The sequence below is a fragment of the Pteronotus mesoamericanus genome, unplaced genomic scaffold (genome assembly GCF_021234165.1).
Source record: "Pteronotus mesoamericanus isolate MK-2021 breed Mesoamerican mustached bat unplaced genomic scaffold, CSHL_Meso_final contig_214, whole genome shotgun sequence".
In the NCBI taxonomy this organism is placed as follows: Eukaryota; Metazoa; Chordata; class Mammalia; order Chiroptera; family Mormoopidae; genus Pteronotus; species Pteronotus mesoamericanus.
This window is the reverse complement of record NW_026555089.1, coordinates 332463-359333: the sequence shown is the minus strand read 5'-3', so window position 1 is coordinate 359333 and position 26871 is coordinate 332463. Positions and strand designations below refer to the sequence as shown.

The 26871-nt window shown below is 68.3% G+C and overlaps 2 protein-coding genes across 3 annotated transcripts in view; one reads left to right on the top strand and one right to left on the bottom strand.

The window, feature by feature from the left end:
• The first annotated feature begins 5739 nt into the window (after window positions 1–5739).
• Window positions 5740–18108, top strand: TOLLIP (toll interacting protein). Of its 2 annotated transcripts, XM_054570503.1 has the most exons (6): window positions 5740–5911; window positions 13274–13423; window positions 14738–14920; window positions 15637–15789; window positions 16124–16214; window positions 17823–18108. In XM_054570503.1, exons 1-6 carry the CDS (start codon window positions 5879–5881, stop codon window positions 18035–18037), a joined length of 825 nt encoding a protein of 274 aa, XP_054426478.1. In that variant the 5' UTR covers window positions 5740–5878; the 3' UTR covers window positions 18038–18108. The 2 variants fall into 2 exon arrangements, with proteins under 2 accessions (XP_054426478.1, XP_054426479.1); XM_054570504.1 differs by lacking the exons at window positions 14738–14920; window positions 15637–15789; window positions 16124–16214 and having other exon boundaries at window positions 5752–5911; window positions 17823–17882.
• Window positions 18109–22938: 4830 nt separating this feature from the next.
• The window catches only part of MUC5B (mucin 5B, oligomeric mucus/gel-forming), a 37718-nt gene continuing 33785 nt past the window's right edge, over window positions 22939–26871 (bottom strand). The window contains exons 45-53 of the mRNA XM_054570668.1: window positions 26448–26628; window positions 26007–26111; window positions 25879–25916; window positions 25281–25397; window positions 24853–24939; window positions 24625–24747; window positions 24284–24329; window positions 24044–24146; window positions 22939–23556 (exon numbers count right to left, since the gene is read on the bottom strand). Of these exons, the coding sequence (XP_054426643.1) occupies window positions 23361–23556; window positions 24044–24146; window positions 24284–24329; window positions 24625–24747; window positions 24853–24939; window positions 25281–25397; window positions 25879–25916; window positions 26007–26111; window positions 26448–26628 (996 nt within the window). The 3' untranslated portion in view covers window positions 22939–23360. The remainder of the gene's footprint in view (window positions 23557–24043; window positions 24147–24283; window positions 24330–24624; window positions 24748–24852; window positions 24940–25280; window positions 25398–25878; window positions 25917–26006; window positions 26112–26447; window positions 26629–26871) is intronic.

Below are 26871 nucleotides of genomic sequence, written 5' to 3'. Positions count from 1 at the left end.
GCCGGTCAGATCCAGTTATCTGCCGTCCTGTTCGAGTGTTTTCCGCCCTCCAGGTTCGGTTGGTTCCAGGGACGTCCGGAGAAAGGACGCGGAAACCCGACCACGCTTGCGGTCTGCTCGGCGGAGGTTCCGTGCAAACCTGTCGGACGTCAGCACCCCCTTTACCACCTTCAGGTGGCCCACTTTACCCCTGGCAACAGGAAGCTAGTCCCCTTTGAATAGCCGGTGCCCTGCCAGCGGTGCGACTGTTACTCAGACGCCGGGAACGGGGACGACCCCGGTCCTGGGTGCGGAAACCGGCTTGTTCCCGGGATTCTTTCAGGCCTGGGGCAGCCTTAGCTCACGGGTCCCCCGAGACCCCAGGGGGAGCCTCTGCAGGGGCCAGCGCTCTTCCGGCAGCTCTGTCCTGCCCGGCGGCCCACGTGCCGCACGCGCCTCGAGGCCCCGTGCGCTCCCCGCGGGGTCTCCTCGCTCGGGGGCCCCTGCTGGCAGCCTGGACACCGCGGGGCAGTGGGCAGAGGGCGCCTGGGCCTCACGGCCTCCTGTATCGCAGGGACCGCTGGCCTCCCTGCTTGGCGCCCAGTATTTTGAAAACAGCTGCTTGGTATAATTTGTGAGGATTTAAACCTGTGCACAAGCTGGCCCTGGTCGGCGGCTCAGCTGGTTGGAGCATCGCCCCGTGTGTCCAAAGGCTGTGTCTTTGATCCCCGGTCTCGGCGCAGACCTGGGCGAGGGTTCAGTCCCTGGTCAGGGTGCGTACAGGAGGCGACCGATCGCTGTTTCTCTCTCACACGGAGGCTCCTCTCTTTCTCCCCCCGTCTCTCTCTCTCTCTCTCAGATCAGTGAAAAAACATATCTTTGGGTGAGGATTAAAAAGAAAATGTATACAAGCTGTTCTACAAACACGTCCTCTGTCCCTCCCTGTTGCATAGCATCCCGAAGCACGTACCCGCCCGACTTCACTGTTTGCACCTCCGCAGGTGAACAGCGAGGCTGCCGACCTCTGCCACAGGGACGCCTGGGCAGCAAGTGGGTGCACGCATCCCCCCAGCAGCCGCCAGGAGCCCCGCCCCCTCGGGCCCCGCCCACAACTGCTGTCCCTGTTTTGACCTTTCTGATGACCTACAGGGTGTCCCACGGTCAAGCTCTGGCCCCCCCTCCTCGAACCGCCCGTTGGCAGCACCTGTTCGATCCTGCCTGGTTTCCTTTTTCCTCGGGATTTACAGAAGATACGGACACATCGTAGCCCCTCGCTGGTGTCGGACGCCGTGACGCCTCGCCCTTCCCCTGCCTGTCACCTTCGTCTCTCCTGCGGCAGCGAAAGCGTGCGCGCCATCAGATGGCCGCGTGAATTACGTGAGCTCAGACAGCCCCGGCGGGTGCGGCTCAGCGGACGGGGCGCCGGCCTGCAAACTGAGAGGCCGCCGGTTTGATTCCCGGTCAGGGCACAGGCCGGGGCTGTGGCCCAGGTCCCCAGTGCGGGGCGCGCAAGAGGCAACCCATCGATCGATGTGTCTCACGTGCCCGTGTTTCTCTCCATTTGTCTCCCGCCCCTCCCCTCTCTCTAAAAATAAACATCTAAAAAAAGGAGAGAGTGTTGATAAAGGTTTAGAACAGTGAATGAGATGACCCCAAGGAAGCACCCAGAGCAGGGCTGGGCACAGGCTGCGCCCTCACAAGTCGCCTGCCTGGGGCCCTTGGTGCCTCGGGGTGTCCCGTGAACACGGAGACCCGCGGACCCCACTAGGAGGGGAAACCTGGACCCAGGGAGGGCGAGGAGGGGGGACACCCACGACAGCACAGCCCAGACGCGGGGAGGGTCCTGGGGGCGGCGACGTCACTCGGGCGACACAGTGGCATCCAAGCTCTGAAAGGAGGCCGTTAACTGGAGCGACCGATGTGCCAGTCAGAACGCCCTTCGCCAGCCGCGCTCAAGACCGAAATAGGTGTGGCCGGCCCCCAGCCCCGCCCCTCCTCCAGGCGTCCTGCCAGAGGCCCCACCGCGCACCCCGGGAGGCACGTCACTTCACCTGGCGATGGCTCCCCATGCCAGGTCAGGAGCCCCCTCTGGCCCGGCCACGCCCCACTTTTTCATCGGCCGCCCCTGCTTTCTCGGGGATGTCTGGTCGGTGCCCTGTCAGGTCGGCGCGCCTGGCTCAGGGTGGCTCCGCGGTCATCAGACCTGCTGCTCCCCGAGACCTCGTTGGCTGCGCGGGCCCTCCCGAAGGGTCCGGGGAGGGAGGCCAGCTTTTGCTGGTTCTGCCCGTTCCCGAGACGACACAGGCACTGAATTCCCAGCTGGTTACTGGGTTGGTTCCGTCCGGAACTGCTTTTGGGTTTAGCGTGAGGCCCCATTTCGGATTTCCTGCAAGGCGAGCCAAGGGCTTCAGCTCGCTTATTGGAAAACACGCGCGTCCCCATGGCCCGGCCGGGCCGGCCCTGTTCTCAGCCGAGCCCCCGCGTTTTGTCTCAGGCCCCGCGGAGGCCTGGCGCCGCCGGCTTCTCCTAGGACCGCCCCTTTCTGCCCGGCTCGCCTCTTCCTCCTTCTGCAATGGTTTGGATATTATCCAGCCTTGTCCTTTCATGTTCTTTTTAGGGTTGGCTTGTTGAATTTCTTTTTATAAAAAACCAAAACCACCCTTTGGCATTTTAACGAGAGTTGCTTTTTTGTAGGACAGTCCGGGGGGGGGGGGAACTGACCGGCGTCTGGCCCTGGGGCTCCCTGTCCATGGAAGGGTACGCAGTCTCCATGGGCTCAGGTCTTCTTGCGCGCCTTTCAGTGACATCTACGCGTCCTTGACACTTTGGCTCGAGTTCTAAAGAGTTTTATCTGTGTCCCTCTTATTCTTTTGCTGCTATTTTCAACGTGGTTTTACAAAGCTGCGTCCTCTGGTTACTGCTGATACTTCGATGCGCGGCGATGACGGTCTCTGTTTGCCCTCCCAGCTCCACCCGCCACCTTCCACTGTGCGTCGGGGGAGCTGCGGTCCCGGGGTTGAAGGAGACACGGTGGGGGTTGGGGCGGGACCCTCTGCGCAGGCCTGCGCTCGGCTGGGGCCGCGCTTACTGTCCTCGGGAGCGGGTGCAGCGTCCAGGAGCTGAGGCCCCTCCCGCTCCGCCGTGCCTGCGCGTCCCTGAGCTCTGCCCTTCCTTTGTAGATGGTCACGTATGAAAATCCCTCCAATTATCCTTCCGAGCGCGCCATCTGTTTCCTGCTGGGACCCTGACTGGCACAGCAATTGCTCCCCAGAACTGTCCCCAGGAAACAGGCCCTCCATCCAAAAGATTCTAGGCTCAGGCTGCTCACGTGAATAGAATCCTCGCCAGAGGGGAAGCTGGGCCGTGGGGGTCTGTGTCACACAGTGTCCTCACGGCTCCTGGGATGCGGTGCACATGCAGGGCGGCTGAGACGCTGAACTGCTGAGGCCAAATGGTGCGACAGAGTAAGCTGTGGGCCGTCTACTGTGGATGGCTCTGGAAAACGTGCAAAGGAAAGGGACGATTCCAGGTTCGGGGATATTGGGGCCCCGCCCCGCCCCTCGCCATCGGATCGCCAGGAACACACCGGCAACTTAACAGGGTGGGTCTGTCCCTCGTGGCAGCTCCGGAGAGCACACTGCGGGGAAACAGAGGGTGATGTAGTCAGAGGGTTTTAGAAAAGACTCATGGTGGGACCGGGGCTTCTGTCGGCGACCATGGGGAAGGGGGAGGAGGCGGGGTTGTCCCCCCGATTCGAAGCTGTCAGAAGCAGGGCGATTCTATGAGGCGGCGTCTCAGCACTGCTTATCCAGAGGGAGGGAAGGCCGGGGCAGGCTCTGCTGCGCTCAGCAAGCGGCGGCGGCGCCCCAGCCAGGAGACGAGGGGCTGGCCGTTCAGCACGGATGGCGTCATGATTTGACTGTTCCCAGACGAGGGCAGTGCAGCGTGGTGGTGAGCGGCTGCGGCGTGGCCACGGCGGCCTCCTCGGATCGCGGTGTTCTGCGCACCTGCTCACATCCCTCAGGACGGCGGGCCCAGCTGCAGGCGGGCCCTCCCCCTTCCTTCTCCGAGGGAGGCTTTGAAGGAAGGCATTCCTCATCCATAGCAGCTCGGAGGCAGACCCGGCGGCGGGGCTCTGCCGAGAATAAGGGGAACTAAGGTAAGTGGAAGGCACAAGGACGCCACGATGACCCCCCAGGCCGTATCACAGACCCAGGAGAGGAGAAGTCGCAGCCCTATTTCCTGTTGGTGGTGACTTCCCCTGACCGGGCGCCTTGGGCAGATAAAGCTTCGATTCCTGCTGTGGGTGGCAGGGGCTTTGGTGACGTCCCCACGGAGGTCAGGGAGTGGACGGCGCCATTCCTCCCACACTGGAATCCCCATCTTTCCGTGGCCTACTCGCTCCAGCCCACACTCGCGTCTCCTTCAGCCTGACCGCCAGTTTTAACAATTTACATGTAAGAGCTCCTCCTCCCAGGCGATTCCGGGGGTAAACCAAACGCCTAGCGCTGGCCGGCTGCTCTGTTCTCCGGCCTCTGAGCCCGCCTGCCCTCCTCCAGGAGGCTGTCCGCCCGTGGCTGGGATCAGGACCCTCCACTCTGCGTGATTCCCAGGGGGAGAACGTGCCTCCTGAGACACTGAGGACCGCTGTTCCCTAACAGGGCTCGCTGCCCGAAGTGCAGAGACATGGCTTTTTTCAAAAGACAGGAGGTGCCACTTAGCCGTGTTCTGATCCAGGGCTCAGGGCAGGCCTATGGCGTGGGGGTGTGTGCGGAGGCGTGGCTGGCAGTTTAACTGGGGGACCTTAGCCCTTGGCCATCGATGGTAAGGGGCTTCAGTAAGGGATCCTCCCAGAGAGCGGACCCTGCTCTCCCGAGAGCCTTTGGAGGTCAAGTTCCCCTTGGGTCCCGCCTTTTGGTTCCCTGGGAGGGACGGGGCCACTTTTGTCCTGGGTGTGGCTTGAGGTCAACATGTTCTCCTGAGTGCTGCTTCGGCGCATGACTTGGGGCTTTGGTTCTTGCCTCCGAAGAGCGACTCAGTGTCTCCTTACAAACAGCACGGGGCCACCGTGAGCTGCTTCTGAAACCGGGAAGGTCCTCGCTCACGCTGCCGGTCAGCCCCAGAACACGCAAGGAGAGCCGAGGACTGAACCTTCACGGGCGCTTTATTCAGGCGCCGGCAATCTGCGAAGACGACAGGTTACGTCCCCTAAGAACTGTCTTAACATCTCGTCTCAAGCTGACCTTAGAAGAACAGGGTAGGAAAGGGGTTCGGAAAAAAGGTTTATCAGGTGAGAGCTGCAGTCCCGTGGAGACTTTCCTCGTATTTCTTTATCTCCCTCACGCTGTTCCCTCCCTGGGGCTCAAGGGCTCAGATACCGTCTCTGGGCTTGCAGAGCCCCCGGGGCACGAAGGGTACTCGCTGGTCCGCCTCCTGCAGTCACGTGCTCACGCGTTGCAGCTCCCGGAGTATTATCACTTAAGACTACCGACCGCAACTACAACTAAAATCTTTGACTCTCCCGTTCCTTATCAGTCCTGCGGAGGCCCCGGGCGGGGAGGGACACCGGTACCGAGGATCCCCGCCTCCGAAGCAGCCTCGGGCTCCCCGAGCCCAGCGACCGGCTACGCGGAAGCCCGTCCCCAGCAGCCAGCAGGGGAGCACGGCTGCGGGGCGCGGCCGGCGCAACCGCGCAGGCGCAGGCCGGGAGCGCGCGCAGCAGCGCCGGAAGGGGCGGGCCCGCGGCGCCTGCGCAGTGCGCGGCGCCGGGGCGGAGCGGCCGTCAGCTGACTGTGGCGGCCGCGGCCTCGCTGGGAAGCCGTTGGCCGTGTCGCAGGCTTCGGAGGAAGGGCCGCGGGCTCGTCAGTTCTCGGTGGGCGAGGCCGGCCGGCGGAGCACCATGGCGACCACCGTCAGCACGCAGCGTGGGCCGGTGAGGCTCCGGGCCGGGCGGCGGCGGGGCTCAGCGGGCCGGCGGGCTCTCCGCTCAGGCGCGGGCGGCCGGTGCGGCTCCCGGGCTCAGGGCGGGCGGGGGTGGCGGGGGCGGTCCGCGGATGCCGAGGCCTCCGTGCCTTGAGGGTCGCGGATGGAAGGAGGCGCCTCGCGGACGGTCTCCGGGAGGAGGAAGCTCCTGCGCCCCGCAGGTCCCCCGGCCGACGAGTGTCCGGACTCCTCGCCTGTACCGCGGATGGGAGCGGCACCGAGCCCTGCGGGTCCCCGGATGAGGAGGGCCCCGCGCGGGCCGCCGCCCTCCCTCCCCGGGCAGAAGGGGCTTGCGGGCGCGACCGCATCCCTAAGTGGGCGCGAGTGAGGCCGGGCCGGGCCCCGCGCCCTCGGACTAGGCGGAGACCCTCTCGCCGGCCCCCTGCCTGGAGAGGAGGCCTTTCCACGGTGCGTGCCTTCCGAGCCAGAGGAAGCCCCCAGGGGACGCCTGCCCGACGCGCGGTGGCTCGGGCGTCCCGGCCGAAACAGGCCGGGGCAGACGGGTGTCGGGACCCCCGCCTCTTCGCAGCGCCCCTGTGGCCGCCAGCCTCCTCGGCGCCCGGTCCCCAGCCTCCCCCGTGCGCGCTTTGCGGAGGGGTGTTGAGTTCGGCGACTGTGCGACGCTCGGGCAGCTGACGCTGCGGGGGAGCGGGCGTCGCTGTTCAGACGGGCGGGACGGTGCTGCGAAGACGCCCACGTGTTGTCTGACGCGGCATTCCGGATGGCATGGGGTAAGGGAGGCCTCGCGTCCGTGGGCTGTGACTCCGGGACCGGTGGGTGAGCAGTGGCTCTGGGTCGGGGCTAGAGCTGCTGGGCTGCCGGGGGCACTCTCGTGGCTGGGATCCTGGCTGCCGCCGCGGGCTGCGCACCTGCTCGGCCAGTGCAGCTGGTCGCTGCTTCGCGGCTGCTGCCTACAGTGACCCAGCTGGTGCAGCGCCTGTGGCGAAGCTCCCTGTGTGTCATGTGGCCACACAGAGGAGCCCCCAGGGGGCGGCGGTCCGACCTGTGCGTCTCAGCTCAGAGGTGGTACCTAGGGCAGCCAGGGTCGCTTGCCCGGGTGGGGGTTGGGGTGAGCCAGGTGCTGGAGGAGCCTGACCTGGAGGGACCAGCGAGGGGGTTGACAGGCGGGGTGTGGCCGCCCGGATGCCTGCGGGCTGCCTGGGCCCCGGAGCAGGGCAGGGTGGCCAGGGCTCTGCTGGGGGAACGGCTGTGGGCGGCACAGGGGTTTGGCCCTTGAGTTTTATCTGGTGGCCGCAGTGTCAGTCTGCCCTGGCGCACACTCTCTGCAGTCCCGACCCCCACCCTCTGGGTGGGCCGGCGCCGGTGGCGGTCCCCCCTCAGTGCACAGAGCCTGCGCAGGGGCTCTCCCCTCAGGGTGGGCGTTGGCCTGTGCTCTGGGCGCCAGGGAGGTGCTGGGAATCCAGGGGCTTGCCCAGTCCACAGGGAGCAGCTGCGGCGCCGGCTCGTGCCTGTGAGGGCAGTGCTGGGCCCACGCGCGCAGCGTCAGGTCCAAGCTGGGCAGTGGGCTGTGCCCCCCGCCCCATCCCTGCCCTCCCAGGAAGGGGTTCCACTCGGCACGGACTCTGAAGTCTGACTGCTGTTCTCTGCTCCCGTAAAATCAAGGAGTGACAGGCGAGGGCCCTGGGAGTGTGCAGGAGGCAGGGGGTGGGCAGGCCGGGGAAGCCTCCTGGCGGGTGCGTGGGGCGCCGAGGGGCAAGGCTTGGGGAGCATGGAATGAGCAGGAGACCAGCGGGCCAGGCCTGGCCTCCGGCTCCGCGTCTCCCTGCAGCGGCGCGGGTGCAGCTCTCCCGGGTCTCGGGAGGCCTGCTGTCTGCGTCTCCAGAGCCGCCGCCTCCCTTGAGCGGCCGCAGGGCGGGCCCAGCCGGACGCTGTTTGCCCTGGTGTCAGCAAAGCTAGTGTTTTTGTAGCAACAGTCCTTCCTCTACCCAGTGTTTGTGTCTAGTTCACAAACTATCGAAAAGCACCAGTGGGCACCTGCAAGGGCTGAAACTTCCAGGGAGGCCCCTGCTCCCCACGCTGGTACTCAGGGGAGGTGTGCAGCACCCCCCCACTTCCCACCCAGCTTTAAAGCGCAAACAGGCAGGCCCCTCAGCCCCAGGGCAGGCCTCCCAGCACGTGCAGGCTGATGGGTCAGCTGTGTTGCTAAATACACACACAGTTCTGAGGAAAAAAAAAAAACTTTTTATAAAAAAAATTTGTATTTACTTTTAGAGCAAAGGGACGGGAGGGGAAGGAGGGACAGAAACACCGAGGTGTGGCAGCTACACCCATCTGTTGCCTTGCGCGCCCCCAGCAGGGGACCTGGCCTGCAGCCCCGGCCTGTCTGTGCCCTGACAGGGAACCCACGAGGCCACTGATTTTGGCTCATAGTCCAGAGCTCAGGCCGCGAGCCGCACCCATCACGGCGTAAGTCGCTTTTTTCACTTGTTCTCTGTTTTGTTTCTCTCTTGGCTTGTTTTCAAAGAGTGAATACAGTTTTGTTTTTTTAATTTAGTCTTTTGTTCTTTGCTGGTTTGGAAAATACATAATGTCATATTTCTGTTCTCTTCGGGATTGTCCTGGAAGTTTTAACACGCAGATGCATCAGGACCTGCGGTCAGCCTCCCTCTATCTGCCCTCCTGACCAGGGCTCTGCCGAGGCGACCCCAGCCTCCAGCAGTGCTGGCCTGTCCTGTGTGGTCTCTCTCTCCCATGGGGGTGGACACCTGTCCAGTGTGCCTGGCATCCCCGTTCTGAGCCCTCCCTGCCTTGCTCGCCCCGTGGGGCTTCCTCTGGGGTGGGCCCTCGGTTTTGCTGGGGAGCGGTCAGCACAAGCCCCTGAGGGCACGCGTGTGCTTGGCAGTTATCTTCCCGCAGCCCGTGAGACCTCGCCCTGCCTGCGCTTCTGGGCCCCGCGCTGTGGGCAGTCGGGTCCGCTCCCACCTCTGAGCACCTGACACCCTCTTCCCGGTACCACCGCCCCGCTGTGCGTGCCGCGGGTCCCGCCCGGAGCTTTGTACGGACTCTGCGTGACTTTCAGCTCTAGCTTTGGGCAGGTGCTTAGCGTCTCAGTCTCCGTGTCCTCGTGGGTGACCCTCTCCCGCGCCGGAGGATGGGCCGTGCTCACCGGTGCTGGCCCAGCGGGGCCTGTGGGGAGGACCGGGCCTGGGTGCTGCCGCGTCCTCCAGACTTGTTTTCGTTTTTCAGAAAACCCCCTGGGCCGTCCCTCACTGCGGCGCCTCCTCAGGTCCCGCATGCGCTGCGCTGCGTCCCCTGTGCCTCCTCCGCTGCTTTGGGCTCCCACGCTGCCTGGGCGCTGGAGCGGGGGCAGCCAGTTGTGTGGGACGGTGGCTCCATCAGCAGGAAAGCCACCTGTGCTCTCAGGGACCGAGGGAGGCGACCGCAGGTGGTGGGCCAGTGCTCTAGGCGGGGGGCAGAGCAGCAGGTTGTCTTAGGTGTTAGAAACGGTCCCGGGTGAGGTCTAGAGCCCCGTGAGACCAGCCGCCGCCAGCAGGCACAGGGACAGCGGCGAGTCACCGTCCTCGCTTGGGCTCTCTCCGCAGTGCCTGCTGCTCCGCCTTTCAGCGTGTCCTCGCCTGCCCGCTCGGAGGGCTCAGGGCATCAGCGCCCCTTCCCCACCCCCCTCCTTCCTGGACTCCGCATCCATGTGTCCTGCCATTTCTTGCCGCCTTCCCAGGATGCTCAAGACATCTCAGAGCAGTCCCTTCCTTCCCTCAGAAGCCTCTGCTGCGCATGTGTGTGTGGCTGGGTCTCCCCGCTTTGGGTGGCAGCTCTACCCTCTACGTCGCTCAGGCCAAAACCTTGGGGTGGCCCTGCCCCCTCTGGGCCCCTTGGGAGTCCTGCAGGCTCTGCTCACAGAACCGGCTTCTTTCCCAGCCTTGGCCCCGCCTGCCTGCTGCCCCGCCCTGCGGTCAGGCCCCTGCTGGCTCCGGGCCGCCCGGCCGCCACCTCTGACCTCCTCTCCCGGCCCTGTCTGTCTCATGCTTTCCCTCGACCTGCCAGACCGGCTCCGGCGGAGGCCCTGAGCACAGGGGCCCCCGCGCCCCTCGGCCTTCCCCCAGCGTCTGCAGGGCCGCCGCCCGCACGTCCTGCCCCGGGCCTTCTCCCGCCGCCCACTCGCAGTGTCAGCGACCCCAGCTCTGGCCCTGCATCCTTGCGCTCAGCCTCTCGTCCTCTTTTGCTGAAGCGCAGGCACCCTGGGAGCAGCGGCTGCTCCCGCACCTGCACTGAGAGGCCCTGCCTGCGCGCCGTGTGCCCGTGTGGACCCTGCCACCGGCATCCCACCCGCCTGCCTTGTCCTGGCCCTTGGCGCCCAGCCCCCTGCTTCGCCGGTTTTGTTTGTTGTTTTAAGTTAATCCTTACCTGAGGATATGTTTTTATTGATTTTAGAGAGTGAGAGGGAAATGCTGATCAGTTGTCGCCTGTATGCGCCCCGACTGGGGACCGACCCCTAACCTAGGTATGCGCGCCCTCCTGGCGCGCGGGATGACGCCAAAGCAGCCACACCGCCCGGCCGGGCTCGTTTCCCGGGAACGAGGAGGGGCAGCGCCGCCTCAGGCGGGCTCACGTCCCTGCATCTGCACGAGAGGCCGCGGCCCTGCCGCCCCTGTGTCAGTTCTGTGAGCTCCTAGCCTGTGTGCGACTTGCTGCGCTATGACTTACGAGTAAACAAGTTAGGGTTCCATTGCTCAGCAAAGTTACTGCGTTAGAAGCTTTTCAGTCTTCACCGTAACTTGTAACTTAAAGCTTTAATTGGTTGCCGCTCCTCATGCCACTGCGTGAGGTGGAGAGTCAGCATTCTCCTTGCTGTTTCCTGGAGACAGTGCTGGTGGACGCGGGGACGTTAACAGCGTAGCTGCCGCACTCGCCTTCCACGGCGGGCGGCATGGAGGCAGAACAGCCGACAAGGCGCCTCGGAGGGACAGCGGTGCACGGCCAAGACACCCACCCGCGGGCGGTGCCGCCGCCGTGAGCCCAGGTGGCCCGGGGGCGGGGCTGGTGCAGGGCCTCGCTCTTCAGTTGGAGAGGCCATTGCGGGCCAAGTCCCGCCCTGCAGCAGGTACCTGTGGGCGGCCTTGGCGGTGGGGCAGGCGGCCTCGGTGGCCGTGGGTCTTCGCATTGGACTGGTGGCCGGTTCCCAGCGCTGCTGGCTTAACCAGCGCAGGGAGCAGGTGCCCGCACTGCAGGACAGAAAGACAGGGCACGCTCGCTTCTGAGCCAGGCTCACGCTGGAACTTGGAAGGAGTGTTCATTTTAAACAGAACCAGATTTTGCAAACCCTTCTTTCTTTCTAGAAAAAGCCTGCCCCGCTGGAGGCGGGCTCTGGCCTCGCGTGGGAGGGACGGCTGTCAGGGGTCAGCCTGTTGTCTGTGCCCCCCCTCAGAGGGCATTTGGGGAAACCTACTGGCAGCAGGGGATACAAAGTTGCCGTTTTGAAAACAGGCTGGTATTTATAAAAGTAGCTTCCAGTTTCCAGAACTCCCAGGATGAGGATGCTGTGCTGCTTTGATTGAGATAACTGACGTATCTGCGAAGAAGCACAGCTAAGTGGGCGTGCCTGCACACCCCTGAAAAACAACCGGCAGGGCCCTGGCCCCGGCTCGGCTGGCTGGGGCGTGGTCCCCTGCAGCAGAAGCCTGGGGGTCCGATCCTCCGTGGGGCGCGTCCGGGATGCGGCCCATCGACATGCTGTCTCTTCCTCCTCCCTCCCAATCCTTGGGTGGGGATTTTAAAAAAAACAGCAGGAGAGAAAAGTGTAAGCAGAGTCCAGTGAAATCTCCCGTCCCCCCCAGTCCTAGGCGTGAACGATAAGCTTCTGAAACAACGTGTGCGGGGACGGAGGGCCTCCTTCTTGGTTTGGCCCAGGCCTCACCGCCCCTCCTGCGGCTGCCCGGGGTGGGGGGCGGGGCTCTGTCGGCAGCTCTGTGGCTCTGCCGGGCCCAGGGGACCCGGTGCTGCGGGGAGGGTCCCTCTCCTGGTGCGGCGGCAGCACCGTGACGCGGCAGCACGCGTCCTGCGTGAGTGGCTCCGTGGCAGCGCGTCCCTGAAGGGGCTTGGAGGGCGCGTCCCTGCCCGGGGCGGGGGGGTCTGTGGGGCGGCCAGCGCAGCGCGCCCTGGCCTCTGGGGGGGTGGGGTTGGGGTGCCAGGCCAGTTGGTCGGGTGTGGTGTCTGGGGGCGGCCCGTGGGCAGGGGCCTGTTCTCAACACCTGGCCCTGCTGCCGGCTTCGGAGCCCACGGGTCCCTCGGGGTCGCGCCCCCGGAAGCGCAGGAGCCAGCAGGTGTCTGGCTGGCTGGGGTTGCCACTCGGGGTTTCCACGGGAATTTTCCGAACAGATGGTCCTTCCGGGGCCTCGGCTGGGAGTCCCTTTGGGATGTCTCCTCCAGGCTGCTGAGGGGGACTGGGGTGCTGCGGCGGCGCCGGGACCCTGCGCCTGGGCCCCAGCGCACCCACCAGCAGCGGGCCCTGGTCCCAGGTCCCGCAGCCCCCCGCTCCCCGGGGCAGGTGCTGGCCTGGTGGCTTTGCCAGCGCTCGCTTTTCCGGGCCCCTCGGGCCCCGCCACCCCCCAGCCCTGCACGGGCCGCCGGGGGAGGGGCCGAGCCGCGGGCCTCGGTGTGTCCTCGTTCCCCCCTCGGCCCGTCTGCCCTGCTGCGCAGCCCTTGGTCTGGGCCTCCGCCAGGGCGCCACCGCGGGCATCCCAGTCCGGCCCTCGTCTCCTCTGCTGTTTCTGAGGGCCCCGTGCTCAGGGCCCTTCGGTTCGTGCCCCCGGCACGTCCCCTGGAGCACGTCGTCCAGCCCGGGAGCCGGGCCCTTGCGGCTCCTTCCTTCTCCCCAGTCGGGAGTCAGGCAGCTAGAGCGCGGTGAGCAGCGGAGTGCGGGGTTCTTTGGCCCCTGCCACCTTGCTGCCTGTGTCTGGCGGGCATTTGGGACAAGAGCTGCCGGACAGAGCGAGGGGAGTAGCACTGCCGAGGCTCCTGGGACCCGGGTCCGGCCTGGCCTGGGCAGGCCTCGCCTGGGGTTGGGTGGGTCACGGGCACGTAGACAGAGAGCACCCAGAAGTACCCAGGACAGCAACCAGTAAGCTCATCTGCGAATGTCCCTCTTTTGGGGGCAGCAGCAGGACCTTCCTAGAGCTGGTGGCTGTCCCTGCACCTGCTGCGTGACAGGGCTTAACCCCGGTGACCTCGCTATCGTGGATGAAGAAGGGAGCCCAGGGCAGCCCGGCGTCTGGGTCTTGGAAGCGCCGGCCCTCCCGCCTGGCCCAGCCTGGCTCACGCATCTCCCCGGCCGCAGGTGTACATCGGCGAGCTGCCGCAGGACTTCCTCCGCATCGCGCCCACGCAGCAGCAGCAGCAGGTGCAGCTGGACGCGCAGGCCGCCCAGCAGCTGCAGTACGGCGGGGCGGTGGGCACGGTGGACCGCCTCAACATCACCGTGGTGCAGGTGGGTGCTGCCGCCTGGCGCGGGGGCGGGGCGGGGCCTAGGTCCGAGTCTGTGCAGGGAGCTCTTCCCGATTCCAGTTTCTCCTACGAGCCACGCCCGGTGAGAGAGGGTGACGAGGAACGGCGCCATGCGCCCAGGGCTCTGCCCAGGGGACGTGAACAGCGCGCGGCGAGCTTCCCGGGTGCAGGGCCCCAGGTCCTGGGACCTCCCTCCAGCCCAGGGTCACCCCCGGCCTGGGCCTGGAGCCCAAGGCGGCCTCTGCGCTGGAGCCCTGGGGGTGGGGGTGGGGGCGGGGCAGGCCCCAGCCAGGGCTCAGGAGGGGCTGGTGGGGAGCCACGGCCACGGGTCCGTGTCAGCCCGGGGTGGGGCAGTCCCGGCCGGAGGGGGTGGCATCCTCGGCCGGAGAAGAAGGACGCGGGGCAGGGCCACGGGCCAGGCTCCTGCAGAGCCCCCCGGGGGGCGGGCAGCCACTGCCTGGGGCGCAGGGCAGGCGGCAGGGCTTTTTGTGGTTTCACTGTCCTTTAAAATTTCGACCTCGTGAGTGTGCCCTGCGTGCGTTCACAGGCGCTCGTTTGAGGGAGAGCCTGTCACTGGGCGTTGGCAGGCGCATCCTGTCACAAGACAGCTTCCCACAGAGGGGAGGACAGGGCCCTGAGCCGCCCCTCCCCCACTGTCGGCTGCCCCATGCAGGCGTGGGGGCAGGCAGCCTGCTGGGGGGGGGGGTGGCAGGGCCCTGCGGTTGCCCCTTGGCATTGGTCTCAGCCGAGTGCCTGGGAGCAGGCCCCGGGGCACCCGGTGGCTGGGGGTCACCTGCCCTTGGCTACTCTGGGTGCGTCCTGCTGGGTGGCCCGGGCCGGCCGGCTTTGTGACCCAAGGGAGGTGTGGGCTCACGGGGATGCTCTTCAGGCGGGAGGAAGGGGCCAGAGCGCGCTGCCCGGGTGTCCTGGCCCCGCCCTGGATGCCGTGGAGACCCTTGTAGACCCCAGTGCCCCCTTGTTCCCTGTGGCTCCTGGCTCTGTCCTGGGGCAGCCTGCCTTTCCCACCCTCTGCAGTGGCCTCCCCTGAGGAGAGGTGGGGGCCCGCGCCCCGGCCCCTCAGCGCCATCGTCCGCCGGCCGGGCACGGCTCCGTGTGCTTCGCTGCAGACTCGGGCAGGGACCCTGCTTTTGCCCGTGCGCCCGGGTCACACTCACAGCCACAGAACGGGCGGCTGGGTGGAGGCCTGGGCCGCACCACGGGGCGGACCATTTGGGCGAGCTTGTGCTCTCCCTGGTGGGCACGGCTGCCCCGTTTTCCGACCTCGGCTTTGTTTCAGGCCAAGCTGGCTAAGAATTACGGCATGACCCGCATGGACCCGTACTGCCGGCTGCGCCTGGGCTACGCCGTGTACGAGACGCCCACAGCGCACAACGGTGCCAAGAACCCGCGCTGGAACAAAGTCATCCACTGCACCGTGCCCCCTGGCGTGGACTCCTTCTACCTGGAGATCTTCGACGAGGTAAGGGGCGGCCCTTGCGGCCCGGGCCGCGGGCCCAGGCTGAGCTGCTGAGGCAGGGCAGGCAGGTGTTCTGCCCAGGGCCCCGCGTCCCCAGCAGTGGTGCAGGAGGTGCGCGCCGTGCCAGCTCTTTCGCATCCAGAAATGGCCCTGCTGGTGACAGCAGACCGAGCGCTGGCTGGTGCTGCCCAGGAGCAGGCACCTAGAGGCCACGGGTGGTGTGGGCCAGGGGTGTGGGGGCCGGCGCCACGCGGGGTGGGGCCCGGGCCCTGGCTCGTGCGTGTTGCAGACGGTGCCCCTGGGCGGCGCCCTGGGGATGTGACGGGGCGGGGTCAATGGGGCTCTTCCTCCGCCTGGTCCTCTGGGCGCCTGCTGGGAGCCCCCTGTCCCCTGAGGCCCACAGGTGCCTCAGCAGGTGAGCGCTCGGGGCTGGGGGTGGGGGCAGCTGGGCAGGGTGGTGGCCCTCGGCGCCCTCCGGAAGGAAGGAAGGGTGTGGGGGCTCGGAAAGCACCCTTTCCTCCCTCTGCACCCCTGGCCCTCAGGCTTGTGGAGACCCTCCAGGCCAGGGAGGGGTGGCGTTGCGTCTCGCTGCAGCTGGATGCAGCTGAGACCTGGCCGAGGGGAGGGGCCCCTCGAAGGGCAGGGCTCCAGGAGGCGATCTGGGGCGGGGCCGGGGCAGCACTCCGGCCGGGTCTCAGTGCCGTCCCGCGTCCCCTCAGCGCGCCTTCTCCATGGACGACCGCATCGCCTGGACGCACGTCCCGATCTCCGAGGCTCTGAGGCAGGGCGAGGTGGAGGACAAGTGGTTCTGCCTGAGCGGGCGGCAGGGCGACGACAAGGAGGGCATGATCAACTTGGTCCTGTCCTTCTCGGTGAGTGCGCCCAGCCGCGGGGCGGGGCCGGGGCGGGGGGCGCGGGGCCGGGGGGGCCCGGGGCCGGGCTGGCTCTAAACAAGCCCCGGGCTGCTGGGGCAGCGGCGCCGCCCTGCGCAGGCTGCTGGGGACTCTGTGTTGCGTGGAGGCTGAGTCAGGGGTCATGGCCCATCTTCCGAGGGGGCTTCCCTTGTGGCCAGGAGGACCCACCTGTGCACTAGTGAGGGGTCTTGTGTCCCTGGTGTCCCTGCCGGGCGTTCTGCTGGGACTGGCCGGGAGGTCTCCTGTGTGCGGAGCACCCTGTGACCCCGCGGCGGGCTCTGCTGTGTTGCAGTCGGTGCCGGCTGCCGTGGTGATGCCGCCGCAGCCCGTGGTCCTGATGCCCACCGTGTACCAGCAGGGCGTCGGCTACGTGCCCCTCACCGGTGAGTGCCGCTGCCCCTCCCGGGGTCGTTCTGGGTGCCGTGACCGTGGGGTGTTGTGGGTGTTCTTGCTGGGGTCCCGCTGTGCCTACTCGGGCCAGCCAGTGTCGCCCGCAGCAGTGCCGGCGCCCCAGAAGCTCCGGGATCCCGACCCTTGCGCTCAGCTGGGCCTCCCCCGCCCAACTCTGACCCCGGCCCGGGAGGCAGTTTCCTCATTCGAGAGCGAGAGAGTACAACGCTGCCACGCGGTGGTCGTCCTCGTGGTCTGTGGGAGAGCCCTCCCCGCCCTTCCCTTCCCTTCCCGCCGGTCCATGGGGGAATGGGCAGGGCCGCAGGGCCCCCGGGGCGGGGGGAGCGGCTGGAGCTGCGGCACAGTGCCAGGCACTGCCGGGGGCCCGGAGCCCCGCAGAGGTCACTGCTGTCGGGGGCCCACGCCTCAGCGACAGGACAGGCAGCCGCCCAGTCCGAGTCCTCCATCTGGCACAGAAGGAGGGACCACAGGGCACCTACAGTGTCTTGAACGTGGCCAGCCGTCGCCCCTGGCCGAGGTCGGCTCCCTTCTGCTCACAGTGCCACTTGGGTGACCTCACTCCTGCCAGACGCCCCCGGGAGGTGGCGTGAGGACCCACCTTTCACCTCGGAGCTGAGGCGACCCACCTCTCCGGACGGCCAGCCCTGAAGGCGGGGCCAGCTCCTCTGCCAGGCCCAGCCAGCGGGTCGGAGCGGAGGTTTGCGTGCGCCCCGTCTGCGCTGCGCCTCAGCAGGGGCCCGTCCCCGGAGCCGGCTCGGGTGCGTGGGCCGTGGCTGTGCCCTGCAGCCACCTCCCTGCCCACTCTCTGCTCGAGCTCCCGTTGGCTGCCGTGACCTGGGCCACTGCGTGTGTCCCCCGGCCCCGGGGGGGGTGCCCAGAAGAGCCGTCTCGGCCTGACCACCCCGGGCTGCTTCGCAGAGGCGCTGGGGCGGGACCCCGAGCAGCCGGCTGTCCATTGGGCCTGCGCTGCCGCCGGGTGGGGTCTGCTCTCGGGGATGGGCCGGGGACGGGCCAGGTCGGCCCGCAGGCACCCGGCCGCCCCGGGGTCACTGTGCTGCTAACAAGGGAGTGCGGCCCCTTCGGCGCCCCCGCCCCGCGCTGCTGTGTCATGCGTCGTTGTGCGCATCCTGTGGCGGTGGCGTGGCTGTGCATGGGGCGTTGTGGATGTGCACGTGTGGCCCCCCCGTCAGGCGTGCCGCACGGGCCCAGCCGGGGCGGGGCTCCCGGGTGTGAGATGGGGGAGAGAGCAGGCCCTCGGGAGTTGTGGTGAATGAGCAGCATTTGTCACTGACCCCTGCGCAGGTGAAGGGGCTAGTGTGGCCTTTGGCAGCGAAGGCTGACTCCTCCGGTTTCAGTCGAAGACGGCTGCGGGGGCGGGAGGTGTGGCCCCGTGTGTGCCACAGGCTGGCGTTCTGCCGGGAGACGGGGACGGGGCAGGTGGGGCTGCACCCGAGGACAGCACCCTTTCCTCCCTCTGCACCTCTGCACCTCTTGCCCCGCGTGACCAGCAGCCCTTCAGCCAGATGTGGTGTCGCGCCCCGGTGGCAGCTCGTGACCTCGGCCCCGCCCTGTGCTTGCAGGAGTGCCCGCCGTGTGCAGCCCCGGCGTGGTGCCCATGGCCTTGCCGCCGGCAGCCGTGAGTGCTGCGCCCCGCTGCAGCGAGGAGGACCTGCGAGCCATCCAGGACATGTTCCCCAACATGGACCGGGAGGTGATCCGCTCCGTGCTGGAAGCCCAGAGAGGGAACAAGGACGCAGCCGTCAACTCCCTGCTCCAGATGGGCGAGGAGTCCTAGACCGCGCCGCTTGTCCCCCGTCCCCGCACCCCACCCCCCGCCAGCCCGTTGGACTTCCCCCCCCAGGGTCCCCCACGAGATCCCCGTCAAGAGCCCGCACAGCCCCCGCCCTGGACACCCGTGTCGCCCCCACCCCCGCCCCGCCGGGTGTGCGCGGGCCCTCGGCTCCGGCGGCCGCTCCGGGCTGCCTGCCGGGCGTGGCTGTGGGTGGCTCCCCTCCCCACTGTGGAGAGACTGGGCCCTGCGCTGCGCCCTCCGTCTGCCTTCCCGCTGGGACACGTGTTCAGCTGCCGCGACGCCTGCTGCTGCCCCGAGGATGTTTGTGTCGGAGCGGCCGCACTTGGCCAGGGCTCGGCCCTTCCCTCCTGGCGGACGGCCCGCAGCCCTGCAGCTCGCCTGGGACGGGCCTGTTCATGTGAGGGCCACGCAGTCTGCCAGCAGCTGCCCCAGGGCTGCTCCAGGGCTTGCAGCCCGCAAACCCGCGTCCCTCACTCAGTGTTCTCTGTCCCCAGCCGGCATGGCGTGACCTCGACCACAGGTGTCAGCCTGAGCACGGCTGGCCGGCCGGCCCTGTCCCGGCCCTCAGGGGTGTCGGGCCAGGGCTGTTGGAGCTCGGAGGGACCCTGTCCCTTCCTGCGGGGCTTTGTGAAGCTGTGGGATCTGTTCTGTGGGCTGCACCTCCTCCCTTGTTTGCTTTGCACAGGGAGCTGACAAGGGTAAGGCCCGGCAGGCAGAGGGAGCGCTCTGTGGGCAGGGGGCGGGGAGCTGCCAGTGGGCGGGGCTGCGGTCTGTGCCGCCCCCCTGAGGGCGTGGCCTGGTGGCACTCACGGTCTGCTCGTTCCCCACGCAGCGGGAAGGGCGCGTGCGCCTGGTGGACTGTACCCTGGCGCTGCCCCCGCCACAGGCATGGGTGGGGACCGTTTGGGTGATACCTCGGTGAAATGTGAGGAGTTTCCTGGAACTGATGCGCTTTGAATCACACCTGTGAGTTGGCCGCTCCTGGGTCCGCTCATTAGCCGGCTCAGTTCGCACTAAGCCACAGTCACCTCCCTCCCCCAAGCACCAGGCCCTGGCCCTGGGATGCGCAGTCTTCCCCGCGGGGTGTCGGGACAGGGCCTGACCACGCGGACGTCGGAGGGGTTAGCCGAGGAAGTTAGACCTGGGCCCGTCTCCTCCCCTCCACACGGCAAGTTGTCATCAGGAAGACTCCGCGCCTCGGGCTGTGCCCCGGTCCGGCGCTGCTGATGGTGCGCTCCCATGAGCCCGGAGGGCGCCGGTGAGGGGGTCTTGGGCAGGTCTGCCATCAGCTGAGGGGTTCCGACCTCTGGCCGGAGCTCGGTGAGCGCCGCCGCCTCGTGCTCCCGCCTGCACGGGCCAGCGGCTGCGGCTCGTGCTCGGGGAGCCGGCTGCTCCCAGCAGACAGGAGTGCGGGGCAGGCCCACAACCGCTGCGGGCCGAGCGCGGGGCAGGGCGGGAGCTGGGTGGCCCCCGCGCTGCTGGCTGCCTTCTCGCTGCCGAGGCCCCAGGGAGGCTGCGCCCGCGTGGCACTGGGAGGGGTGCTCGCCCCCAGCCCGAGTGGGCACAGTCGGCTGGAGGGCGGCCCAGCTGCTGGGCATGGTAGTCCAGGGGGACCTACGCTTGCCACATCTCCGCTTTCTTTCCTCACGGACACCGCATTTTTTAATTGATCAAACAAAGACCCCATTTCACCAGGACTTTTTAGGTCCAGCTGGCCACGCTGCTGCCACGTCGGGCGGCCACGGCGGCCCGCCCCCACAGGGAAGGCGCGCTCCTTCCCCAGCGGCCCAGGGGGCCCCCGGGCAGGGCGCCCCGGCTGTGGCCCTTCCCACCTTCTCTGCGGGTCTCCCGAAGGCCCCCAGACCCCGGCCCCCTCCGTGTCGGCGCGTGCGAGGCCTCGTGTGTCTGTCTGGCTATTCCCGTGGGTTCAGTGTCCACATTTTTCTTTTGATTGTAAAATATATTTTTACTTTCCAGCCTTCTAATTTAATAAATGATCTATATAACAATAGAGAATTAAAGTCCTGCAGGGAAGTTGACCCTCTGTGTGCCCGAGTGGTGTTCACCGTGGCTCACGACAGCGGGGCCAACGCGGGCGTCCGGACAGCTCACTGTGGTGACCCGGCGACTGGACCATGCGGCGGAGGCCTGCCGGGGCCTCGGGCCCGGGCGCAGGAGTGGGCGGCTCCTGCCGACCCCAGTTCCCACAGCATGGGCACGTGCGGACCCCTGGGCCACCATCCCTGTCTGAAGGCAGCAGCCCGTCTATCATCGTGACCTTTGATTTTTATTTTCGAAACTAGTTTCAACACACCCCTTTGAGCTGTTGACTGCTGAAAAAAACAACTGTGGAAGCCGAGATCTGCAACCAGGTTTTATTTGAAATTTGAAGGTTGGGAATAAAGAACCCCCACAGGGACTCCCCCCGCACCGGGCAGCCCCTGCTTTCCTTGGGTGGAGCCCGGAAGCAAAGGCAGGCCCACGTTCCCAGGGCGAAGGGCGGTGCTGGCTGCCAGCAGACGGCGGTGCCCGCGGCGTGGAGAGGCGTGCCGTGCGGCTTCCCCCGGAGGGCCCTCGGGCCTTCTGCACGATGGCTCTGGCGAGGTGCGTCCCTGCCGTCCTTGGGGTCCTGCCAGCCTCCTGTGGTGCGAAACGTGAAAACCAGCAGTGCCCAGCCGTGTGCTGAGAGCCGCCCTCGCTGCCTCGGGCCTGGACGGCATTGCCAATGTCCGAGCAGCGAACCTTGCTTAGGACGCAGACTGGAAGGTGCCGAGAACTGCGGCGCAGGCGCCCATGGCGCCCGTCGCTTGGCCGGAAGCCCTGTGGAGCGCCCTTCCCTGAGGCCTGACGCCGGCCGCGGCCGTCCCTGTGGACGTGTGGGTGGTGCGCGGAGTCGTCCTGCGTGTGGAGACGCAGCGCCCAGGCTGCCGCCTGCCCCAGGGGAGCCCCTCCGGAAGCCAGGGCTGCCGGTGGGGGCCATGGGCGGGCGCCGTACACAGCCGCAGGGCCCCGGGGAGAGGAGAGACGCAGCCTGCGTCCCTGCATCCGCGCATCCCCGCTGGAGGGTGGCACCTTTCTCCAGGGACAGTGTCAGGCTTGTGGGGAGTTTTCCGTTGCCAGTGGCTCCCAGTGTGGGGTCACTTGGGTTTAAACAGTGTTCCTGGAAAAATTGAAAAGAGGAGAGAATGGGGTGGTGCTTCCAGCGACCTTGAGCCCCATGGAGGGGGGCGCATGGGGCGGGGCATGTCGTGTCCATGGGCTGCTGGGCTCAGTGTGTGAAGGTGTCAGTTTGAGTTAATTTCCCGTCAGCAGAGCATCCACCTCCCCAAGTCCTGCTTGGGGTGGTTCTTACGGGGAAGCCTGGAGGGCGAGGAAGGGCCGAGACTCCGCTGCGAGGGGAGCGTGGGGCACGGAGGCGAGTCCTGGGGAGACGCCAGCCGCGTCCAGGGGTCCGAGCGGAGGCCAGGGCTCCGGCCGACGGTGCTGGGGGGCGCCCTGCACGCGCAGGGACACGGAATACGTGGCATCAGAGCCCCGCTTCCTGCCGGTTCGGGGTGGGTGGGGACTGCCAGCGCAGGGGCGGGGCGGTCTCCCTGCCTGGACGGCGTCCCGGCGGGCGGCGGCTGGCGGGCCGTTGCGGACCTTGCGTCTGCCAGAGGGAGACTGCAACTGGCCGGGGGGACTCGGACGGTGACGCAGGGCGGCGGCGGCTCTCCGCACAGCAGCCACTGCCGGCGCCCCCGCCCCGGCGCAGAGCCCGCAGCCGCACCGCGCGTCGCCGCCAGCGTGGGAGAGGGCCTGTCCCCCAGACTCGGCTTCTGATCCCAGGGCTGCGGGGGGCGGGGTCCTCCCCCCGCACTGCAAGGCCCTCCCCATCACCTGAAGTGACCTCAAGCAACCTTGAGGGCCAGTGCCCTTTCTCCTCAGTGTTTCTCATTTTCCCCCTTTGGGAGCTGGACATTGAAGACTAGGACATTCAGAGAACCCCAGGAATTCAGACTGTGAGACACCGGCTGAGCGGACAGCAGGTGGCCACCGGGGGGGCCTGGGGCGGGTGGCCTCCCCCGCAGTGAACCCGTGCCCTTGTCGGCCCGCTGGGCCATCTCCGCTGACCGGGGAGGGGGGAGGCCAGGGTGCTGGCGGCGGCTGCTGGGAAGAGCCCAGGCCACCTTCCCACAAGAAGGCCCGCCCACTCGCCGCCGCCCCGCAGCCTGTGTGGCCTTGCCACCCAGGACCGTCTTGTCCACCTGGAGCGCGTCGCGCTCCCCTCCTGCGAGAGCCGAGCCCTCTGCACCCAGGGCGCACGCGCGGGCCCGGCGGGCACGTCCACTGCCTGCCACTTGGACACGTGCAGGTGGTGGCACTTCTGGGCGCGGGGACAGGAAGGGAACGTCGAAGCCCCCGCCCTCAGGAGAGAAGAGCAAGCACGAGTGGAGGGGCGCTAGTGCCCTGAAGGGGGCGCACCGCAGGACGGCGGGCAGCGGCGGCGGCTCCCTCCGGGTCAGCGCGGCCTCCCGGCCACCCCCTCCCACAACCACTGCGGCCTGGCCTGGGGGGCAGCTGCTTCCTGCCCAGGCCACCTCCTGGTGGCTGGCCCAGGCCCTCTCCACCTGCGGCCACTTTGCTCACGGGCCCCATGCGTTTGGAATAACGGAGGGTGTTGTCAAGCCCTCAGCCGATGCCGCTGGAAACGGACCTGCGCCTTCAGGCCCCCCAGGCGCCCGCTCTCCTGTCCCTCCTCGCGGACTCAGCACAAGCCCTGGGGCCGCCGCCGAGCCCGGGGGCCGCCCCGCACAGCCCAGCCCACAGGCGGAGGAGTGAGCCCAGGGGGACTCCGTTGGCACAAAGAGACGGCAGGACCAGAATGTGTGCACGATGCTCAGTGTTTATTTGCAGAGTTGGGGTTGGCGGAGCGGAGGCGGCGCTTTAGGCACTACTCCCTCCTCGGCCGCCCCTTGACCATCACCACCCGGGCCCAGGGCTAGCTGTGGGCAGAGGCTGCTCCCGGAGACAGCAGGCTCCGCCCAGGCAGGGGTCAGCGCATGTCGGCTGCAGGAGGTGCGGGCGGGACCCATGCTTAGAGCCGTGGCCCCCAACACCGGGAGGGGGTGAGCCCGGGCAGCGGGGGTGCCTGTTTCAGAGGCGGGCTGGCCTTGACGGCAGGGCAGGCAGCCAAGAAGGGCGGGAGGGCCTCCCTGCCTGGTGCCCTCGGCAGGTGGACCCTCGCCGCCCCGTCCCCTCCTGGGGCAGGTGGAAGGGGGGCGGGGGCAGAATGATGTCAGAGAAGCGTGGCCCCATAGGACAGCTAGGCCGCGGCCCCGCCCTCGCGCGCGGCCAGGGAGGGCGCGCAGGCCGTGGCGCAGCGGCACTGGTCCACGTGGGTGTAGCTGTACTGGATGGCCGCGCCGTCGGGGCACCGCATGGCCACCACCTCCTCGTGGGCCCTGATCTCCTGGCAGCAGGTGCAGCGCCGCTGCATGGCCTGGGCCTCGGGCGAGTACCTGCGGACACGCGGCCCTGAGACGCGGCCTCGCCCCCCAGGCCGCCCGCGCCTGCCTGAGCACGTGGGGCTTCGCTGCCCCAGCCTGGGCCGCTCTGTGGGCATTCAGGGTCATTGCGAACACCTGCCTTTCCCGGCCAGGCACTCTCCTCACTGAGCGTGCTGACCCTGCAGACCCCTCCTCCAGGAACCCAGCCCGGGCCCAGCCCGGGCCCACCCCCCGCCTCGGCCGGCCGCGGCCCAGGCCGGGGGCGGTGGGGCGGGGGGGCGCTGGCTCTGCCCCGAGAGCCGGGGCTCATCCCCTGCGTAGCCGCGGGCCGCTCTGTGCCTGGCTGCCCAGGCCTGGCTCTGAGGGTCCGGGCATTCTGCAGGCAGGCGGGCGCGGAGGGAAGTGGCCGGGGCAGGTCATCTGTGGCCACCCTCCCCCTTCCGGACCCTCCGGACCCAGCGCAGGGCGCCAGGCCAGGGCGGGCTGCAGGCCCACTCACTCGGACACTCCTGGGCAGGAGCCCTCGCAGAAGGTGAGGTTGACGAGGGCCTCGCAGCCCCGGTGCCGCAGGACCGTCCTGTTGACGCGGACCCTGCAGGAGTCTGTGCGGAGGAAAGGCGGTGTAGTTCGAGGCGGCTCCAGAGCCGACCCTCGGGCGCTGGCCGCACAGGGAGGACCAGGGAGCAGGGTGGACGCAGCTGGAGGGCAGGGACGGGGGCGTGGGGCGGTCTCGACTTACCCTCTTCCTCGCAAGAGTAGCAGCAACCGGTTTTCCTGAGGATGCCCTGCAGCGGGGGACAGAGGGCCGGCTGAGCGCGGGCGGGGCCTCCTGGGTGGAGGCGGGGATTCCAGGGTGGGACAGGGCGTGGCCTTTTGAGTGGGGGCGTGTTTTCCAGGGTGGAGGCTCCTGGGCGGGGCTTCCCACTGGACAAGGTTTTCCAGGGCTGGAGGGGGGGGGGACAGGGAGTGGGTGGGGGTGGCCTCTTGAGTGGGGGTGTGGTTTCCAGGGCGGGGCAGGGGCGGGGCCTGCGGGGCCAGACTGCTCAGCCACCGAGCTGGTGAGATACCGCTGGCACACACCTTGCAGCTGGACAGGTCTGGGCAGGCCGTGGGCCTCGGGATCAGCACGTGGACCCCGTTGTCGACTTGGCAGTTGTACTCGGTGCAGTTGTCCACGAGGCTGTTCACCCAGGTCTGGTTGGGCTGAAATGCACCGGGAGAGCGGAGGCCAGGCGCGAGTTACCACCTGTCCGGGAAGGGCTGGAGGGGCGTCTCCGCGGGGAGCGCTGAGGCCTAGCCGCGCTTTACCTGGAGCACCTGGCCGTCGGGAGTGAGGCAGCCTGTCTGCACGCATTCCCCGCAGCACTGCCCTGCCACCGCCGCATACTCGGAACCCTGGGGGTCAGACAGGAGCGTCCGGCCAGGCTTGGAGGGAGCGGGGGGAGGCCCCCTTGTCCTGCCTTAGCCGCGCCCCTGCTCCCAGCCCCTTCTCCATCTCCTCCTGCCCTCCGGGAACATGACCTCCATCCCCGGCAGCTGCCGGCCCTGTCCGCCCCCGCCCCTCGCCCCCCACCCTGTCCCCCTGCTTCGTCACCCCCCTTTGGGGCAAAACAAGAGCTAAAGAATCCGCCCTGGGGTCTGGATCCCAGGGACCTGAAGATGCAGCCAGGGGCTGGGCCGGGGTCGGGGCCGGGGCCGGGGTCGGGGCCGGGGTCCGCCCCCGGGGGCGGGCTCACCTGGGGGCAGGTGGCATTGCAGGTGTCCTCCTTGCACTGCACGGTTGGCTTCTGGTTGCCCACAGACAAGCAGGTGCATGTGTGGCAGGGAATGGCCGCTGGGAAGGTTGCGCCGACCTGCAGGGGATGGGAGGGCGTGGGTGCCGGGGTGGCGGGGTGCCGGGGCCAGCGCCTCCGCCTGCAGGGGGCTGGTGGGCAGCGCCCACGGCGGGCGTTCGTTCTTCTTCAAATGGAGTTCCAGACGGGACCCCCGGCGGGGCAGAGGCTGGGACAGCAGCAGGACCCCAGGCCGAGGCAGGGGTCCTGGGCACACAGGGAGGGCCGGGGGGGCTCTCCGCCCGAGAGGCCGCTTCTGGGAGACCCCGAAGCCAAGCTCTTGGGACCCCGGGTGCGGAGCCCCAGCCCTACGGAGCTCCCCACAGGAGGCACCGCTCCCATGTGCCCCCCGCATCCCCACCCGGCCCCGTGGGGCCCGGAGACCCTCTGCCGATCTGCTCCCCGGGCAGGAGGGGCGGACGGGACTGGGCTTGTCAGGCGAGGAGGGCAGGTCGGGAGGGGCGCGGGCCCCCCGCGGGCCCCCCGGGCCCCTGGGTCTTACCCCGTAGGAGGTGTCATTGTAGGTGCACAGCTTAGGCCCTGGAAGGAAAGGGAGGGCTGAGGATGTGCTGGGCCGTCGGGGGGTGGCACTCGGACACCCCCAGCCCCGAACGCCCCCCGAGAACTCACAGCAGACGAGGGTGGGGCAGCAGTCGCCCTCCCCCTGGACGCGGACCAGCTCCTCGCCCGGCCCGCACGTCGGGGGGCTCTGGGGGCAGGTGCTCACGTTGCAGACTGCGGGAGAAGCAGGGCGCTGCGGGCGGGGTGCCTGCCCCAACCGCAGCGCCCGGCCCCGGGGCAGCAGGGCCTCCCCACGGTGGAGCCAAAGAAGCGTTTCCTCCCTGTGGCCCTTCGGGGCTGCCTTCGGGTCCCCTCACGGGCTCCCTCACCGACCCCCTCCCCGGTCCCTCCCCAGCCCCTGGGCGGACCAGAGGCCGCCAGCCTCACGGCTGGGGGGAAGGATGACCGCGGCGCCGCGGCCCGGCAGCAGCCACCCCGGGGCACAGGGCCCCCTCAGCCCCGCGGGCCCGCCCCGCGGCCCCCCCGCCGCGGCCAGGGCGCGGGGCTCACCGCACAGCGTCTCCCTGCAGCATGGGCTGTCGGCCAGGGGCCTGGCCACAGTCACGAAGCCCGGCCAGCCGCACTCCGGGGGCGGGGCCTGGGGCTCGCACCGCACGGGGACGCACTGCACCGACACGGAGCCCTCGTCGCACACGCAGTCCTGGCAGTTGCTGACCCACCGCTCTCCAGGCTGGAAGAGACGAGGCCAGGGTCCCCGAGGGCTCCCGGCAGCGCCCCAACCCCGCAGGCGCCGCGCCCTCAGCCGGGCCGGGCCAGCCCTTGGCCTCCCCCCTCCAGCCACCGTCCCTGGGGCGGCCTTTGCGACAGGCGCGCCGCACGCCGAGGTGCCCCCCATCGGCCTCGCCGTGGCTGCCCGGGCAGAGCCGGCCGCTCCGACGGGGGGCTCCCACCCCCTGCTTGCAGGGCTGGCTGG

Excerpts from the sequence above, each read along its gene's own strand:
- TOLLIP (XM_054570503.1), top strand. The coding sequence starts at position 5,879 with ATGGCGACCACCGTCAGCACGCAGCGTGGGCCG. Across the intron at positions 13,424-14,737 it reads TCAACATCACCGTGGTGCAG|GCCAAGCTGGCTAAGAATTA; the intron begins GTGGGTGCTGCC and ends GCTTTGTTTCAG. Across the intron at positions 14,921-15,636 it reads ACCTGGAGATCTTCGACGAG|CGCGCCTTCTCCATGGACGA; the intron begins GTAAGGGGCGGC and ends GCGTCCCCTCAG.